Here is an 18149-nt window from a genome sequence, read left to right on the forward strand (position 1 = left end):
GTAATCTCTGCTCTCAAGGGACTCTTATTCTAACAGGGGAAGGCACTATCATGGAGTAGAGGCTAGGGAAGGATGTTTTGGTGGGAAAGTTACAGAGATGGGGGGAGGGGTGAAATATAGGGTAATCATTTGGTATTCCCTTTCCAGAAAAGGTGGGTATTGATGTGGATTATATTCCTTGAACAAGAAGTGGACAGGGTGAGGGGGCAAAGAGAAGTGACGAAAAGATGAGTGAAGGGCAGAATGGTGGGTTTAAGACTGGTTATATTTGATGAACTCTCAACATTCAGGAGAACAGGGCTCCAAGGCAAGAGGTGTAGGACCAGGCTGAATTCGGAGAGGAGCAGTGATATGGAACAAAGATATTAAGAAATTATAATGTCCTTAGTGGTAGCATAGTGAGATCACACTTTGTGGTTTTAGATCTTGACAATGCCTCTTTTCTAAAATTACATACCCTGCTGTATTCTGGAAAGGATGAGTTCAGGTCTTCTTAAGTTTTTTTTATGCTATGGACCCCTTCTCAGAATAACATTTTTAATTCAAAAAATAAAATATATAGGAATACAAAAAAACCCAATCATACTGAAATATAATTTTCTAAATATATAATGAAAAAGGTCACTGACCACATGATAAGAATCTCTGGATTAGAATGTTAAGGAATGTACTTGTATTATTTAAATTAATCTGTGTTTGGATCTTTGCTTCAAGCTGCCTCCATGTCAATCTGTTATTGCTCAGACACTATCCCTTCCTTGTTAGTTTCTGACGAACCTCTTGGAAGACACTCCACATCAACCTATCATCTGACCTTGTCTTTGATTTACTTCTTTATGCCTCAGCAGATACATAATATAAGAAAATGGGATTTCTAAATCTGACTGTGCATGAGATACTTGGGATATCTATAAAGACCCCTAGGGGCCTCTGAGGAAGGAAGATGTCCACAGTACAATAGGATTCCTTTTTTCTTAGGTGGTGATATAACAGAAGTAAAATAGAAAGGAAAAATATTCAAATAAGGGTAATTGCTATCCTAGACTGATTTAACTTTGCATGGATGGGCTGAGTATTTCCCACGAGGCCTGAGGTGTAGTAAGGTTGGCACTGGGACATTCCTGTCAAGTAAAAGAGGTGGAAGTTTTTTTTTATTCATTTATTCCTCAGATATTTGTCAAGTATCAATTCTATACAAGGCACTGGAGGAGATACTAAGTATGAGTAAAACAAGAGCCCTGTACCTCAAGAAACTTGTGATCTAATCATCATTTATCCACTTTCTCAGTGTGAATATCTCTCATGAAAATTAAGGTAAAAAAGAGCACTGATTTAATTTCATTTGTAAGGATATATGCCATGTGGGGAAGAGGTGAGGAAAGCTTTAGTTTTGTGCAATCTACAAAAACCAGAACCAGGAAATGATGGAACTCAAAAACTAACAGATGCAGGCATTGCTAAGTGGGGAGGTTGAGAATTGGAGATAAGTGATGAATCCTATTAAAATAGCAAGGAGAAGAGACAGGGAGTGTACACTGGAATAGCTGTGTGGGGCAGATTTCTAGAATGAGTCATTACAACAGGGATCAACAGTTACACAGGACAGGGAGGAGCTGAAGGGAGAAAAAAAGAATGTCAGTCATGCAGCAGTGAGATAGGATTTCCACACCTGCCTACATTGAAAAGCTATAAATAGGGACATTTGGAGAAAAAGATAGTAAGGAATTTAATTCCATTGACAAGCACTGTGAAAACTAATTTTTTTTTTTTTCTGGGAAGGGTGTGTGTCCTAGGCAAAATTTTGAAATAGGAAAAAGTTGGCCTTGGGGGTTCTCAGTTTCTCTTTGTCACCTGCTTTGCTCAGGTCCAGTGCTATAATCATTTGGACTTGTAAGGTTTGGCATATTACCCTTCCCAAAGGTATCTGTCTTTTTAACAGAAGAGGTTGTCAGAGATTCCCTTACTAATTTGTTATTATTTCTGTATTCCTTGTAGCATTTAGATGGTGCTGAGCATGGAGCAGGATCATCAAATCACAGGATTTAAATGTAGAAGGGACTTTAGAGAACACTGTGTCCAACCTCTTTAATTTTAGCAATAACCCTTGCACTCTACTCTGTCTCTTTCACTTTGGGTCATTAGTTAGTTACTACAGGTCCTAGGTATTTTAGAGGTCATAATTCTCTTCTTTTCCTCACTCTTAGTTGTAACTCCTATGTTTTACCTTTTTATCAGTCAGCCAGATGACACACTAAGTTCATAACAAAAGCATTTGAATCAAATAAAGTAATATAACATTCTTCTCATAAATCTTGAGCTCTTTTGATACTAGGTAGAAAGATAGAGGCTTTATAGGAATTATGCGGCATAACCATATATGGGAGCACATGTAGCCAGGAAATACACATAGCTAGAGCACACTCAAGGAGGGATAGCTCATGCCTGTTCCACTGAAAAGCTGACCATGTCTTCTCTTGATGTCACTGAGATGCTTGCTGTTGTACCTATCATTCTCTAGCACATATTGGTCTCTGATGTTCTCTGCCAGGTGATGCTCTCTGGTTTTTCCATGCCAGGCACTGCTTGATCTCCATTCCAGCTTGTGGTAAAATAATGGAATTTAGCAGATGTCCAGGGGTCCGACTTGATTGATTTAGTAGTGTGCAAATTGGGTGTGAATGAGAAACTACTAAATATCCACTTAAGATGATTAGATTTTTAGCCACCTAGTTTAAACTTGGCCAACCCTGAGAAGGAGTGTCCTCAGAGGCTGTGGACTGCATCATCAACAGGGAACCAGTCTCAGCCACACTACTTGAAGGACCTCCCCTTTGAGGGAGGGAGAAAAAGGGACCCCAACAGGAAGTAGTGCACTCACTGTCTCTCTCTGGCCTTGGAGGAGGATTCGGAGTGGACTAGAAACCGACTGCTGACTCCCATAGAAATTATGGACCCCTGGTGGTGAGTTAAATCCAGCCCTTTGAATTAGCTGAACTGAAATTGAGTTTGGGTTTGAGACAGCCCTTGCTAGAGCCAGGGAGATTATCCATTTTTCCTTTTCTCTATTCCCTTGTCCTTGACTTTATTAATTTCACCATTGCTGTGTATTTTATTCCCATTAAATAAAACCTGATCTGTTTGTGGAAAAGAGGCTGTTAGGTTCCTTTCTTATTGGCCTGGGAGAAATAAGTAAAAAAGGCAGTTCAGAGGTGAGGAAACTTTGGACCTAGAGGTCCCTCATTATTTTCTGAACCCCAATATTATGGTATACCACCCAATTATCTCTTCCCATATTAAATTTGGCCCCTACAAGCTATTCATCATTTTTTATGATGATCAGGGTCATCTATTCCAATAGGGACTCCATGTTTACAGCTCTTTTACCAATTCTCTTTAGAAACTCAACCATTGGTGAGGGTTAGGGGATAGGAAGAAAAGAGGAGGGTATGCTGTGATTAATAAGCCTCTCTTCTGTTGCAGAGGTAAGGCTATATTAATTTCATTTCCTTCTATTAGCCTGCTCATTTAGACTCTTTATGTGCCTGTAAGGGCTAAAATTCTAGTCTGTCTAAAATATCTAATGAGTGGTCACCAATAAATTATAAGCTTTAGCAAGAGTTAGACTTTTAAGCATTTATTAAGGAGAATAAGAATTTGGTAAAGAGAGAAAGGCCTAGATTCATCTGTCTATTAAAGGGAGAGTGCATTTCTAGCTGCCTTCTCCACCAGAGTCCTCAGGAAAGAGAGTGAGTCAGTGAGCCAGGCTTCCCCTTCCTCCTCCCACATGCCAACATCACTTCCTGACGCCAAAGAAAGCCTCATGGTCCTGCCCTCAGAGGCCCTCTCCTCATGGAGGAGCTTTTCTACAGAAAGTCTCCAGCAGGTGGCGTCATTCCAATCCCTACGTGCCTTAACTATAGTATTCAGGTGCAGTGCTATCCTCACAGTCACTTGCAGCTCAGTCTTTCATCTACTGGAGGTGCTGTGTTTAGGAATTCTTTCCCTAGCAGAGCTGTTCTTCGCCAGCACTCTTACTGAATAGTTTTGAAGCTTGCTTTAGCTCTTTCAGTCAAAAGCTACAAACTGTCCTCAATTAGCATTCTTAGTCAATACCTCTGAAGCACTGTGTATGCTTCTCTCAGCCAAATGAGATGAAATGAGAAAAAAAAAGCATTTAGCACAATGCTTGGTATATAAATGCTGACTATGATGATGGTGGTGGTGGTGGTGGTGAAGCTTTCTTTTTCTCAGTCAGGCTGTACCAGGGAATATAGAAGCTCCTGACAAACTGAAGCAATGTTTATAGAGCAAAACAGGAGTATGCTGATAAATGTTTAACAACCAGGTTATAGGGGGATGGTGAGTAAGGCTGTGTGCACATACTCTTTTAAATTTAATCTGTATTAATAATTTCTTGAATCTAGACAATCAATAGAAGAATAAGTCAAGCCCTGAATTGTAGAAGAACATTTCTGAGGTCTATTGCACTGGAAAATTTAACACGGGACTCTCCCTGTTAGCCTCTTAGAGCTGGTTCCAGCACACCCCTGTTCCTTCTGAACTACCTGCTCTAGCCTGACTCTCTTAGTTCAGCTATCACTTAAATGGTCAGAAACCAGTTTTAGGACATATCATACCCCTAATAGAGTTATATCTTCCCAGGGTTCTACTACTTCAAAATACATAAGGAACTGATAGACACTGTGGTAAGGAAATTCTTTTAATCTCATCGAAAGCCCCTTTTCCATGTAGAGCATCAACTGTCACATTAGTTACAGAATTTTATACAAAGAGTTTCTATTGTGCAGGATATAGGATTCTTAGAAACACTGTAACGTTTCTCCCATATCCTTAAGTGACATATTTAAACCTCTTTCTCTGACTTCTCCTACAATCATGAGGATACTGAAGGCAAGAGGTGGGAAGAGTTTTGCCCAAGGCCCCATTGGGAAATAAATAAATATCAGAGGCAGGATTCCAAACTAGGTCTTCTGACCCCAAACCCATTGATCTGTGATGTCTGTTGGATGACTATGGGTAGGAAGTTCTTCGCTGATTGTTTCTACAATCCAGCCAGGTAGGTAAGGGATATGCTGCCTGTCCAAAAGGCTGTCCCTTTGTTTTCTTGAGAATAGAAGAGAAAACAAGAATAACTGCTAAATAATAGGGACCCAGTAGCATAAAATCTATAGCAGAATGCAAATTCCTTAAGGGCAAAGACTATTTTCCTTTGCTTTTTGTCTTCATAGCAGCGTTTTGCACAGAGTAGGGGCTTAATAAATGTTTGTGAAATTGAATAAAATTGACCCTGCTAGTCTATTACATGTCTAGAGAATGGATTCTTTAGTAAGGGTCTATTCTTAAGGAGGAAAGTGAATATACATATGGTAGTTGCAACTTTTAAAGAAAAAGAGGATTACATTTTCTGTGCTGCTAAACATAGGAAGTCTCTTTAAAGGAAGAAGGGTTTGACTGTCAACCTCCTTGTATGTCCTAGTGTAACATCTGAAATACCCTGGAATTGTTTCCTCCAAATATTTGTGTTGTAAAATCCTGTGGGGGCAAAGCTTATTTATGCCCCAACTCCCAGAAATAATTATTCTCCCCACAACCTCCTTTCCAAGGCAGCTAGAAGAGGTAAGCTAACGTCTCAGTGACTGGAATTTCATATATTTTCCCAGCTATTTTTCTCAAAAATTTTAATTGAGAGTCTAATCTGAAAACATATTTGATTTTCTTGGTCACCATATTGAACCTGCTGTAAAACAGGATGCTTCCTTTGAAACACAATGCTTGGCTTCTTAATAAATAGAGACCACAGTCTTAAGCATTTACAGGCAAGAAAACACCCCTCTTTTCTTCCAGTGATTCCCCGAAAGTCTTGCTAAACATCTGCTTTTTCATCTACTTAAATTGCTTCCCACCTCCATCCCCTGGGATCTGTTTGCTTGCTATAGTATTGCTTCTCTGTGGGAGAACCAACTTCACATTCATGAAAAGACAAAACTAAACAACAACAAAACATAGGAATCCTCATTCCTGTACTTTTGGGGGCTTTTTTGGGGGAGTGAGTTCTGCTTCTGGGCGCCCCTTGTATTGTGAAGATCAAATGACCTAATGCATGTGGAAAGCGCTTTGAAACCGAATCTCTATACAAATGAGAGGTATTATTAGTCCTCTGTGGTGCTTTTCTTACACTGTCACATCGGCCTTAGTTTATTAAAGTAACCAAACCCACGGGTAAAGAGGGATAGGGAGCGGAGACGTAGTGGAGGAAGGCGGGGGAGAAGTGTGAAAAAAGAAATCCCAGCACTACATTGGAGACAGCGTGTGAAAGATTCCAACTCTTCTGGAAAATCCAGGCCGTGTTTTGCAGTCGGCTGCATCTGCCTCTCCTGTCTCTCTTACCTCCTTGATGTTCGGCACTATTTGTAGCTGGTGTGGTGGAAGGACACAGTGAGGTTCTCACCCACCGCCCCCCGCCCCTCTTTCCCATCCCCATTTCCATCAAAGCAAAACCGGGGAAGCGCAAGGATCCCTGAGTTCCGAGTGTGCTACGGCTAGGACTGTCACTCATTCTCTGATCAGCGCGTGAACGCAGCTCGGCAGCGGCTGGCAGGAAACAATTCTGCAAAAATAATAATACCAAGACTGGCAATTGTCTGCCTGTAGGACTTCTGCTCTGTCGCCGTCCAGACTCATTGCAAGGGGGGAACACAAAAAATTACCTTTGCGAGAACATCCTTCCCAACCAGCAGATTACAATGCTGCAAACTAAGGATCTCATCTGGACTTTGTTTTTCCTGGGAACTGCAGGTACATCTTTTTTTAATCTGATTTGCTAGTTGCTTCCTTTCCCCCATTCCCCCCTCCCGCGAAAACTATTATTTTAGGCGGCTTTACGTTGAATGCTAAAGCTTGAAATTAAATAAAATCCCCCCCCTTGTCCCTCAACAAATACAAAAAGAGCCTTGTCGTCCTCCCTTCCCACCCTTCTGGGATACAGATGGGTTTTCCATTGATGAGCTGTCTCCCCACGTAGTGAATGCCGGGCTTCCCCTCCCTTTGCAGTCTTCACTTTGTTGTACTCGGCTGCAGTCGGAGCAGGGCTGACGGTTCCTGGGAAGCCTTACTCGGCTGCTGGTGGTGATGGGCTGAGGGCTACACTTGTGCATTTACACCCCCTCCCCCTTTCTCTCTCTTTCCTCCCTTCTCCGCGAAGGCAGCGGGTTCGGTGGAGGGGGCTTGTGAGAACTGACGAGAGGGGAACGCTGGGTTTGGGGTGGTGCCGAACATACATGAACCGGGGAAAGCACAGCCTTTCCCAGATGCTCAGACGGATCTAAACCATCAGCACCAGCTTCTTGAAGAGCGAACAATGAGGCCTCGGGGACCTTTTCTCCACCACTTCCCCCCCCCCTACGATTTTCTTCATATCTAATAAAGTGAACCCCCTTGCTTTCTCGTTCCTCCCTTCCCCCAATGGTCAGAATAACGGTTTGTAAAATTGGAGCTAAACGAGAAGAAAAGCAGGGTTGTGTGGATGTTGTATTCCCCCCCCCATCGGTATGACGTGAGTTTTTCATTTGCCAAATTGCTGGTTAGTTGGAAATCCTGCTCGCGGTGCCCTGAAAACCAAAAGAGATGGAATGATATAGGCGCTGTGATTTGACAGGAGGAAGTGCAGAGAGGGGCGGAGGGCGAAGAGGGCGTGAGCTGGGGGCTGCCAGGTCTGTTTTTCCCCCTTCTCCGCACGTTGATGTTAATGTTGTTTGGTGCAAGAGAAAATAATTGCAGGTACTCGCTTGGAACACCTCGCCCCCTATCTTCTTTGCTTTGGGCGAGGTTCCCCATCATTACAAAGTGGAAACAATAGAGAGGAGCAAGAAGACCGAAGTGATGCTACATGTAGTGTGTTAACGTGCCGCCGAGTGAGTCTTGGCAGAGTGGAGGTGGGAGGTTCATTTTGGTTTATTTCCAGCCCAGTCTCCTTGGAGGAAGCTTCGGGTTCCCCCCACCCACTCAGTGCTCCCCCCTCCCCGAGCGTTTGTTGACAGAAGATCGGGGTGGAGGGGTGGTCGCGAAGAACGTGGGGCTTCATGCAGAAAAGGCTACTGCAAGTTTCTGGGGGTGGGTGGGGTAGGGAAGCCGAAGGAGGCCAGGGCAAAAAGCAGGGGCGCTCCTGTCTGCTTAGTTGCTGCTACTAGACCTGCTTTCGGGGGTTATCAGAGCCGGGGTGGAAATGCAGCCCGAGTGCAAAGGGAGGAGCCCGGTCTGGGGGAAGATCCAACACGAGCCCCTTCCCCAGAGTGAGCGCGAGCCAAGGAACGCCTTCCCCACAATCTCCCCCACGAACCCCCCCCAACCCCCCGGGCCACTCTCCCCTGGCGACCAATCAGAAAGAAGCTGGCTGGGCGGGAAGCCGCGAGAGGATTTTTATTGCGGCGCGGGTGGCGGCGGCGGCGGTGGGGAGCTGCCACGGTTGTCGCCCGGTCTTCCAGCCTAACGGTCTGGAGAAGAAACCCCGCCCTGCAGGCGGACCCCCACCCCTTTCCTTCCCCACTCTGTCAACTTATGAGAAAATAAAATGGAGACTAGGTCGTCATCCCGAGAATCCCCCGCCCGAGTCTCTCCGTTCCCCGGCTGGCGCTCCACTTTGGACGGGGCGCACCCCTCACCCCCCTCCATCCCCGGCCGGTCCCGGGACCGGGACGAGGACGAGGCTGGGGCTGAGGGGAGCTGGCTCCGAGTCCCCGCCCTCCTAACCCGCCGAGCCGCGCGTGCGCACCGCCGCGCTCGGACCGCGGGCCGCCGCCGCTGCCGCCGCGAGGGGCTAGAGGCTTGAGCGTTTGGGGCTGGGGGGCTGGGGGGGGGGGGTCACCACAGCTCGGGGTCACCCGCGGACGCGGTGGGCATGTCACGACACGGGGCAACCTTCCCACCCAGACCCCACCGCGAAGTGATCCTGCATGGGAAGCGTTGCGGGTCTCATCCTCCCATCTGTATCACCTCGAGCGTGGGGTAAACGGGGTCGCCGGGACTTGGCCCGGGGCTTGGCCGGGCCATGTAACGAGAGCCGGGACGTTTCCCCCGGGCATAGTTCGGCCAAGCCGCGTTGGGATAGGTGTAGCGCCGGCCTTGCAGGAGCTTGGTAAGGGGTGAGCTGCCCTGGGGCCCCCGGGGCATGACCTTTACTGACCCTGGTGGAGGCACCTCCCGTGTGCTTGCAGTCCTCTCCTCTCTCCCCCGTGCTTGCAGCTATCCGGGGTCAGAGAAGTGTTGCTCCCCTTTCCGGAGAGCAGCTGTAGCTTGCAGGTGGAGTGGAGAGGGTCGTGCATGCAAGTGCCTACCTAGCAGGTTGCTTAACAAAAGGAAGAAGTTTAACCCCAGGTTTCACTGATCAAGTTCTAAGAAGGAATGCACAAGACTTAAAAAAGACCGAGGGGATTTTGAAGGAATTGACAAGACAGAATCAAAGAGTCACTTGATTTTTCTGTCATTGGTGTACATGCTGTGCTACACGTAATTCCTAGGTTTTGGAAAATATATTCCATATGTACATGAAAATTTAGTCATTGACTTTTATCGGATACACAAAGCCAGCCATGACGCAGTCTGCATTTAGGTTTAAGATAAAAGTGAAAGATTTATCAGTTTCCTTCGGAATTTGGATTCTGTTCGAGCTGAGATTCCGAATTTTATAATTGAAAAATGCCTTTGCTTAAGTGATGTACAATAATGGATCATATGTTCACCTGTAATTATGCAATACTTTGCTAGTGAGTACTTGCTCTTCATTTTAATGTGAATCTGGAAAAGACAGGAGGTTTTGTTGTAGGAAGATAACAGTGAAAGCAGTCAGTACCCATACGATGTTTTACAAATGGTTATACATCTAGGTATACTTAATTTATAAAGTGTATACAACAAAACAGTCATTTCAGCAAATTTTTGTTGTGAATCATTTTTCTCGTTGGCTTTAATTATACAATTGGAGATAAAGCCTTTATAAAAAAAATTGTTGGCCTCTGGTTTTGAGAAAATTACAGATAAGGGTGCTGTAAGCCCTATACAGCCCCATACTTGAAAGAAAAGAAGTCATTATAATGACATTAATATTCAAATTACTAATGGCATTTTCAAAATGGAAACCATAATAAGGTGCTATATTCCAAATATAACAAAATGAAATATATCAAAATGTGGAAAGGAAAAATATAATCCAGAAACTACCTGACCATATCTGATTATATAGCAAGCTCTGAAAATTTGCATATATTTGTACCAGCCTAAAGCTTCCTTAATATTTTAAACTTCACATCCAAATTATTTTAACTTTTTTTGCAATATTGAATGTTGATGGAACTCATTGTCTTTTTACAGGGTTTTTTTTGGTGGGTTTTTTTTTTTTTTTTTGCCCAGGAATCTTCTAAGATTGTCATACAATCATTGTATAGGAAGAAAAAGAACAGCATGTTAAGAACTCAGACTAATAACTCAAATTTCCAATCACAGAGGTTCATCCTAATGTTTGCTGGCAACAGGCTAAGGTTCTACATTGACTGGCAAAGATTGGTGGCAAGTTTTTTTCCTAGGTATTATTGACACACCAGAATGTTTATTGAACTTGGAAAGGTACAGTTTGTGTGTATAACATGTAACATAAATCATATGAGAACTTAGAAGTACCAAGGATCAAATGAATTAGATATTGTGAAGTTGGTTTAGTTTTGTCTCTAAGTTAATGTATGATTTTCCCCTTCAAATTGAAATAACATTTTTGTAACTCAGACTAGCATGGACAGGACAGATGGTGTCTCTGCTTTTCTTACTGGAAACCTCACTAAATTATAGTGAACATCTTGGAGACTTTACATTACTTGACATTTGACCTTTGGGATTCCTGATATAGCTGTTTTTTTTTTTGAAAAGGAAAGAAACATTTAATCTAATATTAACTTAATGCACTTCTAATATTTGTGTTGAGTATTAAAGTATCACTGCTCACATATATGTGATAATATATAAACATACACACATATATATATATGTATCTATAGGCACATTTTTGGATAGACTTTTGTACCTTACTGTAAAATAAAAGATTAATTTTTAGAATTTCTTATTGTTAAAAGTAGGTCTGAACTTTGTGGTGAGTTGTAGAAAAGCAGAGTCAACTGAAAAGAAGGAGGGAGGAAGTATTGCACCTGCTATCATCAGTCTAGAGGGAAAAGCTAGCAAGAGACAAATGCATTTTTTAAAAGGCTTTCCTGTACCTTTCAGTCATTGAGTATACAACTGTTATATGTTTTCAAGAAAAAATGTTTTAGTGCAAATTTTATAGCTGACAGTTTTTCAGTTGAGTGATCTAACCAATTTATAGACTTAAGAAATGCCTGCTACTTTGTAAAGAAGCACCTATCTACACTATTCCTTGGAACAGATTGTTGAAACACTTTTATTATTGCTAATAAAGTGTTTCCAAGTTAAGCAAAACTGAAAAGCTCTATCAGTTGTCTCCTTTGTGGGTTATGATGGCGATCTGAATTTTGAATAAGAAAGACTAAGATTGCTTTTCTTAAAAGGCAGGAATTTCTAAGTGAATTTCAATATGAGACAGTTTGATAGCTCTTTTAAAATATTCAACTAGTCTGAGAGCAGCCTTGTAAGAAAATGAGATGTAGAAAGGGGATTATAGTTTGCCATATACCTCCCTGAAGAATAATGTGTGGTGTGGACTTCTGGATATTAAAAGGACCAAGTAATGAAGCTGTGATTAAAGAAATTCAGTTTAGACACATTGGCCGCTGTTGGACGGCAAAAATCACAGAAACCCTTCTGAAGGTCAGATTTGTGTTAGCTGTAGCCCCTTTTGTTTAGGAACTCTCAGTGCCAAACCTTAAAACCATTGCTGATGTAAAGGGATGTAAATTATTTGGGTTTGGCAGTAGTGCCATTATGCCCTTTCAGTTCATGATGTTGAAATGCTGCCTCTCAGCTGCAGATGCTCATTAAGAACATCGCCTTTTGATGTTACTCTGAGTGCCAAATGGCGGGCTTTCAGGCAGTTTCAATACATTATACTTATAAACTGTCTTAGTCTATGTCTACATGCAGCCACTGAATCAAATGTTTTTCAAGCCAAGTTGATACAGTGTGGGTTTTTTTTTCCCCAGCTATAATAACAATTGATTAGTTCAGATTAGGTTCTTAAAATGAACAGATGAATGATTTCCTCATCTGGTGTGTTAGATTGTCTATACATTACTCTAGAAAGCAATTACCTATTTTTGAAAATAGATTTCAAAATGGAAAAATGTTACATATTATTTTTCTGTGTACATTACTTAAATGTGGCAACCCATGTGAATGTTGTTCTCTTGTACTAGATTATTCCTTGCTGAAGGTGAATGCTCTCCTTATATTTTGGTGTAATTGAAATAACTATTAGTGTTTCACATTGTTCATGCTTAATGACTGTGTTTGTAACTATGGTTGTTTGTTCTTTGCAGTATCTGGTTTTGTTTTCTCTTTTTCACTCTTTTACCTGAAAGCCCCACCCTCCTTTGACTATTTTGTCAAAATTCATTTTTGTCAATCCATTCAAGAAACATTTATTAAAGAGTCTATCTTTTTGTTGAGTGCTAGGAGAGATAAAGAGAAAATAAGAAAGGTCACAGAATTAAAGAGTTGCAAATGAGCTCAGAAAAAAATCTAGTCGAAACCATATCTGACCAAGAATTCCTTCAAGAGTCTATAACATCTGTAACAATTGGTCAGTTTTCCTTTGAAGATCTCAACTACAGGGGAACACACCACTTAGGTAGGACATTTGGAGTCCATTGAAAATGATACTAGAATTGTCTTTCAACAGATATCCTCCCAAATAGTTCAATAGAACCATTTACTGAGTATTTCCTTTATAATTCAGGGTATAGGCAAAGTTATAAAATTAATTAGATCCAGTTCAATTCAATAAACATTTATCTAGCACTTACTATATGCATTGGGTTAGATTTTTAAAATAACATTGACCAATGGCAAAGAGTTCAGTATTTTTTTTTAAAAAAGAGTATATAGAGATCAGTAATTAAAAAGCAGGGGTGGTATCTGAACCTATGAAAAGTATAGGAGGCTCCATGTGTAAAAAAAACTCAGTGCACTCATGTGGATTTGCAATTTATCCATAACATGTAGTCTTAGTGAGTTATTAAATGACTTGGCTATGCTCAAATAACTACTGTGTCAGAGGTTGGATTTGAATTCAGATCTTTCTGATTTCTGAATTAGCCCTCTGCTATTACACATACTCAAAATACTCTTTCATATTTTAGTTGAAAGCATCACTTTAAAAAAGACATTATTGGGACAGCTAGGTGGCACAGTAGATAGAGCACTGGCCCTGGAGTCAGGAGTACCTGAGTTCAAACCGGCCTCTGACACTTAACACTTACTAGCTGTGTGACCCTGGGCGAGTCACTTAACCCCAATTGCCTCACCAAAAACAAACAAACAAACAAAAAAAGACATTATTGTAGGGCAGTCAAAAGTTTTAGAAGTTTATTATAGAGGCCACACACACATAAATAAGACAGGAAGATGAAATGAAAGATTAAAGTATATTTTAACTGAGATTTTCCTAGGTGATTTGTCCCTTTTCTTCCTCTCTCCCTAAAATTTGAATGAGAAACTAAGGAATTTTGGAGTTGAGAAAAATTTTGGGACCTGAGACCTACATAAACCATGGGGCTTATTTGGCAGAGCCCTCCTTGAAATAAGTTTAGGGTATATGAATTCCAATTAGACAAGGAAATTCAATAGGAATTACAAGAACTTTCTAACCGTAAATCAGATAGATTGGAACAGAGACCTTGACCCTGGTCAGATGGAGAAAGAAGAAGTGAAAAAAAAATATAGCTTCTACCTAGCAAACTATTAGGCAGCCCCTGCTAGTAAAGACCTTTCCTTATGCAGAGAAAAATCGCTCACTACCAAGGTTCTAGGATTCAACAGATATACTTCATTATAGGGATAGAATCCATTGAAAGTTTTTCCTTAGTCACACTGTTTGTGAAAGACTTACTACTCTGAATTAAGAACTCTAATGTAAATGAGAGAGGGTAGAGACCATTTTTCCTTTTTGTAAGGAAGGCAGAACCTCATTTTTGGACTCTAGATGAAGCTAAAAGCTGTAAGCAGAGATGACATATCCACCATTTAAGATCTACTTGAAATAGGCCAAATGGGAGCAAAGCAGTGAAGGAGAATGGGAAGATGTTTCTGTTCTCTTTTCATAAATGTTTTAGAAGTAATCAAGTGAGCAATTAATTTGATACCTTTTTGTCACTAATTTGTTGCTACTGATAAAGGCATTAGGACTGGGTTTTTAAACTATATCTCTGTGATATTTAAGAATTCAGGGGAAGAACAAAGACATAAACTTGGAACAAGGAGTAAACCAAGTTATTCTAGAGCTTTAGACTACCTAAAAGGAAGTCCAGAAGCTGGCCACAGTCTTTAGGTTTTAGGTCTGGTTATTGATGTATTTTGTGAAGAAACTACATCAGTGCAGTTCAGTACTAGCTTTGGAACATTATATATACACACAGATATATATACACACACATATACATATATATCATATCATGCTCTGCAACTTATAGTATATTAACAACTTTATTATGTAATGATGTTGGGTTGGATAAGCCTATCATTTCATTTTTGATTCAGTAATGTTTGTAGCCATTCTCCTTTTCTCATTTGCAGGTTTAAAGTAGTCATGACCTGGGAAATCAAAAGACTGAACTTGTTAGTCTTGTATAAGTAAAAATGATATTGAATCTATATGTTCTTATATAAGTGAAATCTACTGCACAGCATTGTTGTGTATAAAGTGCTTAGTAAACCATAAAACTGTATTATTGTGATATTAAATTATTATCTTTAATAATAAAATGTATAGGCTCCCTTATATCTATTTTAGCATTTTTTGCATTATTTTTGGATTTTATATAGCTGGATTTGACCAGTGCTTAACTTCTATGTCAATAAAAACGTCCTATATTAGTATTATGGAAGAAACATTACTTTGGCTATTTCTGTTCCAGCAAATCGAGTAGTTGAATAAATTATTATTAATTCCACCAAACTAGGTAAATTCAAAGCAAAAGTAAAAATTACATAAGTCAGGATTTTTAAAAATAGAAACTTTCCAAGATTTTAAAGCATGATTTATCTAAATAACCTCAACTATCTACTTTACTTTGTCTATATTATTATTTGGTAATCTCGACAATCAGTAGTGGTGTTTTCAGCTTTGTGCAATGCAGTAGTTATGCTGGTCATAGATATCATAGTTTAAAAACTAAATGGAAACTCTAAGGTCTTGACCTAATCAGTAGTAAGAATCTAGAAGTAATAATATATCCCTCTACTGTGAACCTCAGTAATGAAAATGGATACTGTTTTCTTAATTAAAGAATGACACATAATTTACCATTTTCAAACCAATAACACAGTTATTTGTTCTCAGTCCTCACGATCTTTCCCTTTGCCCTCCCCCTGCCATTTAAAAATTGTTCGTTTATATGTTTTAGTTTCCATTTTTGTCCAAATATCTGAATGAGTAGTTTACAAATATTGGCTTCACTTCCTTACTTTCTAATCTCTCATTTATATTCTCTCACTTGGTTTTAATTATGGGAACTCTTGACATGACTCTCTCCAACTTCAACAGTGCTTTCCTCTGGATCAAAACCAATAGCTTTTACATGTTCCTTGAACTTTCAACTATTTTAATCCATGTGAAATAGTACTGATTTCCTTGATATTCTTTGGTAACCTTGGCTTTGGTACTATCAAGTTCTGTTGGCTCCATTGGAGAGATGGGCTCATGTAATGGATAGGGTGCTGGACTTGGAATCCAGAAGATTTCTTTCTATAATAATATGACATATGACCATAGGCATTTTCTTAACTATTTTGAGTCTCAGTTTCACTATTTAAAATGGGGATAACAAAAACTATGGTATCTACTTCATGGGGTTATTGTGAGATTCAAATAAGATAACTGCATATTAAACAAAATGCAACATAAATGTTAGTTATTATTCTTCCCTTCATCCCTCTCACTGGCTGGATTGAACCCTCAAAAGACCTTAAGAAGAAAATCTATTTCATTTCTATAAAAACCATGTAAATTTCCCCTTCCTGCCAATATCTCTCCCATCCTTAGTATTTATATAAAGCCTACTCTTCTTTGAATCCCAGATCAAATCTTACCTCCCAGTTCAAAGCCCTCTGTTTCACAGTGACTTCTCCTTTTGAATTCCTTTAGTCCTTTTTGCCTACCATGCATGGTTTTAAGTGAGTGCCTATATGTGTGTTTCAAGACTTATCAACTATACTGCAGTGCCAATCTTGATTTTATTAGGGTTGCAATGTGAATGGGGGTGGGTTGATGGCAAGATTGTCTGAGGGATGATGTAAAGTGTGGCTGTAGCTAACTAGATATGGTGGGCCATGTGACATTCACCAATCAAGCTAGTGCAGGGACCCAAGGACTAGGATAAACTACAAAGCTGAGAAGGTTAAGTTCTTCGGGGTATGTATCTGCTCCTGATTTACTACAAAAGATCCATGGGCTGGGCATTATAGGTAACAGGTAAATGACTGCATCAACCTTAACCCTCCTCTCAGTTGGATAAGGGTGATAGATGGAAGGGGGTAAATGAAAATAGTGTCGGAAAAGGGGCAGGAATTGTGTGGCTAGTGAGAGGGAGCAGGACAATTCAATTCAAGAAACATAAACTAAAAGCCTATTATAAGTCAGGAACTGTAGGTAACAAGATAAAGGTTAGACATTGCTTCCCTTCAAAGAGTTTATATCTTAGGGTGATGGAAGCAATATATACACAGACTTACAAATACAAGGTATTTGGGAAGAAGAGTACTAACACTTAAGAGGATAATAGAAGGTTTTCTGGAGGAAATGGACCCTCGGTTCAACCATGAAGGAAGATATGGACTCTAAGAGGCAAAAAGGAGATGGAAGGATTTTCAGTGGAAGGGGAAGCCTGTGTGTGAAGGCTGAGAGGTGGCAGGTAGAGTGCCTAGCTCAGGGAATAGCTTTAGTCTGAAAAAAAAGTGAATGAATGAGATGGAACAATACAAAGTGAGGCTGGATTGGAGCCAGTAGAAATCTACGAATGTCAGTTAGAAGAGTTTGTGCCTTATCCTAGAAGCAGTTGGGAGTCAATTAAAGCTTTTGACCTGATTGCCTGAAGTCCTGTGTTTGAATCCTAACTATTATTTACCAGCTATGTGACCTTAGGAAACTAATTTTTAGTATTATGATTGTAGTTGTTGGTTAACATTAATTACTATTCTCATTTTCCCTATCAAATAATGCCTCTTTCAAATTTTCATTTCTTCAGCATTGTAAAATTTTCAGTTTCTCTCCCTTTTATTCCTCACATCCACCCAGTCCTACAGATCCAGCCCATACACACACACACACACACACACACACGTATGTATGTATGTACGGGTATATATATATTTTTTTTTTCGGGGCAATGAGGGTTAAGTGACTCGCCCAAGGTCACACAGCTAGTAAGTGTCAAGTGTCTGAGGTCGGATTTGAACTCAGGTCCTCCTGAATCCAGGTCCAGTGCTTTATCCACTGTGCCACCTAGCTACCCCCGATTATGCACGTTACAAAAGAAATTTCAGCTTTTAAAAAATAAATTCTACTAGTATATTTAAACTATATTGTGATTTACTAAAATTTTATGTAGACGCTAAGCTGAGGTGTACATGTGGGAAGATTATATCTGTCCTTGCTTTATGCAAACGAATCCTTTCTGAGGTGTGAAAATCAAATTTATAAAAACAAGTATTTCTCCATATGTGCCTCCTTTGAAAATTCCTGACTGTTTGCTAGTTGACTATGACTCTTAAGCTTTTTAGTTAATTTCAATTTCCTCTGTGGTGCTCTGACTTCTATCCTTGTAGTCAAGTCCATAAGGGAAACTGGTTCATTTAATAGATATCCTTTAAAAAGCAGATTGGGGGGGGGGCCAGCTAGGTGGCACAGTGGATAAAGCACTGGCCTTGGATTCAGGAGGACCTGAGTTCAAATCCACCCT

General features: G+C 40.4%; 1 protein-coding gene across 22 annotated transcripts in view; it reads left to right on the top strand.

Moving 5' to 3' along the window:
• The first annotated feature begins 6353 nt into the window (after nucleotides 1–6353).
• Nucleotides 6354–18149, top strand: part of NCAM1 (neural cell adhesion molecule 1) — a 451266-nt gene continuing 439470 nt past the window's right edge. For 3 of the 22 annotated variants that reach the window (XM_043996261.1, XM_043996264.1, XM_043996266.1), the window contains exon 1: nucleotides 6371–6816. In XM_043996261.1, coding sequence (XP_043852196.1) covers nucleotides 6765–6816 — 52 coding nt within the window. In that variant the 5' untranslated portion in view covers nucleotides 6371–6764. Of the gene's footprint in view, nucleotides 6817–18149 lie in introns of all 22 variants that reach the window. The other 19 variants (XM_043996249.1, XM_043996251.1, XM_043996252.1 and 16 more) reach the window with 14 other exon arrangements.

This window comes from Dromiciops gliroides, chromosome 3 (genome assembly GCF_019393635.1).
Source record: "Dromiciops gliroides isolate mDroGli1 chromosome 3, mDroGli1.pri, whole genome shotgun sequence".
Taxonomy (NCBI): domain Eukaryota; kingdom Metazoa; phylum Chordata; class Mammalia; order Microbiotheria; family Microbiotheriidae; genus Dromiciops; species Dromiciops gliroides.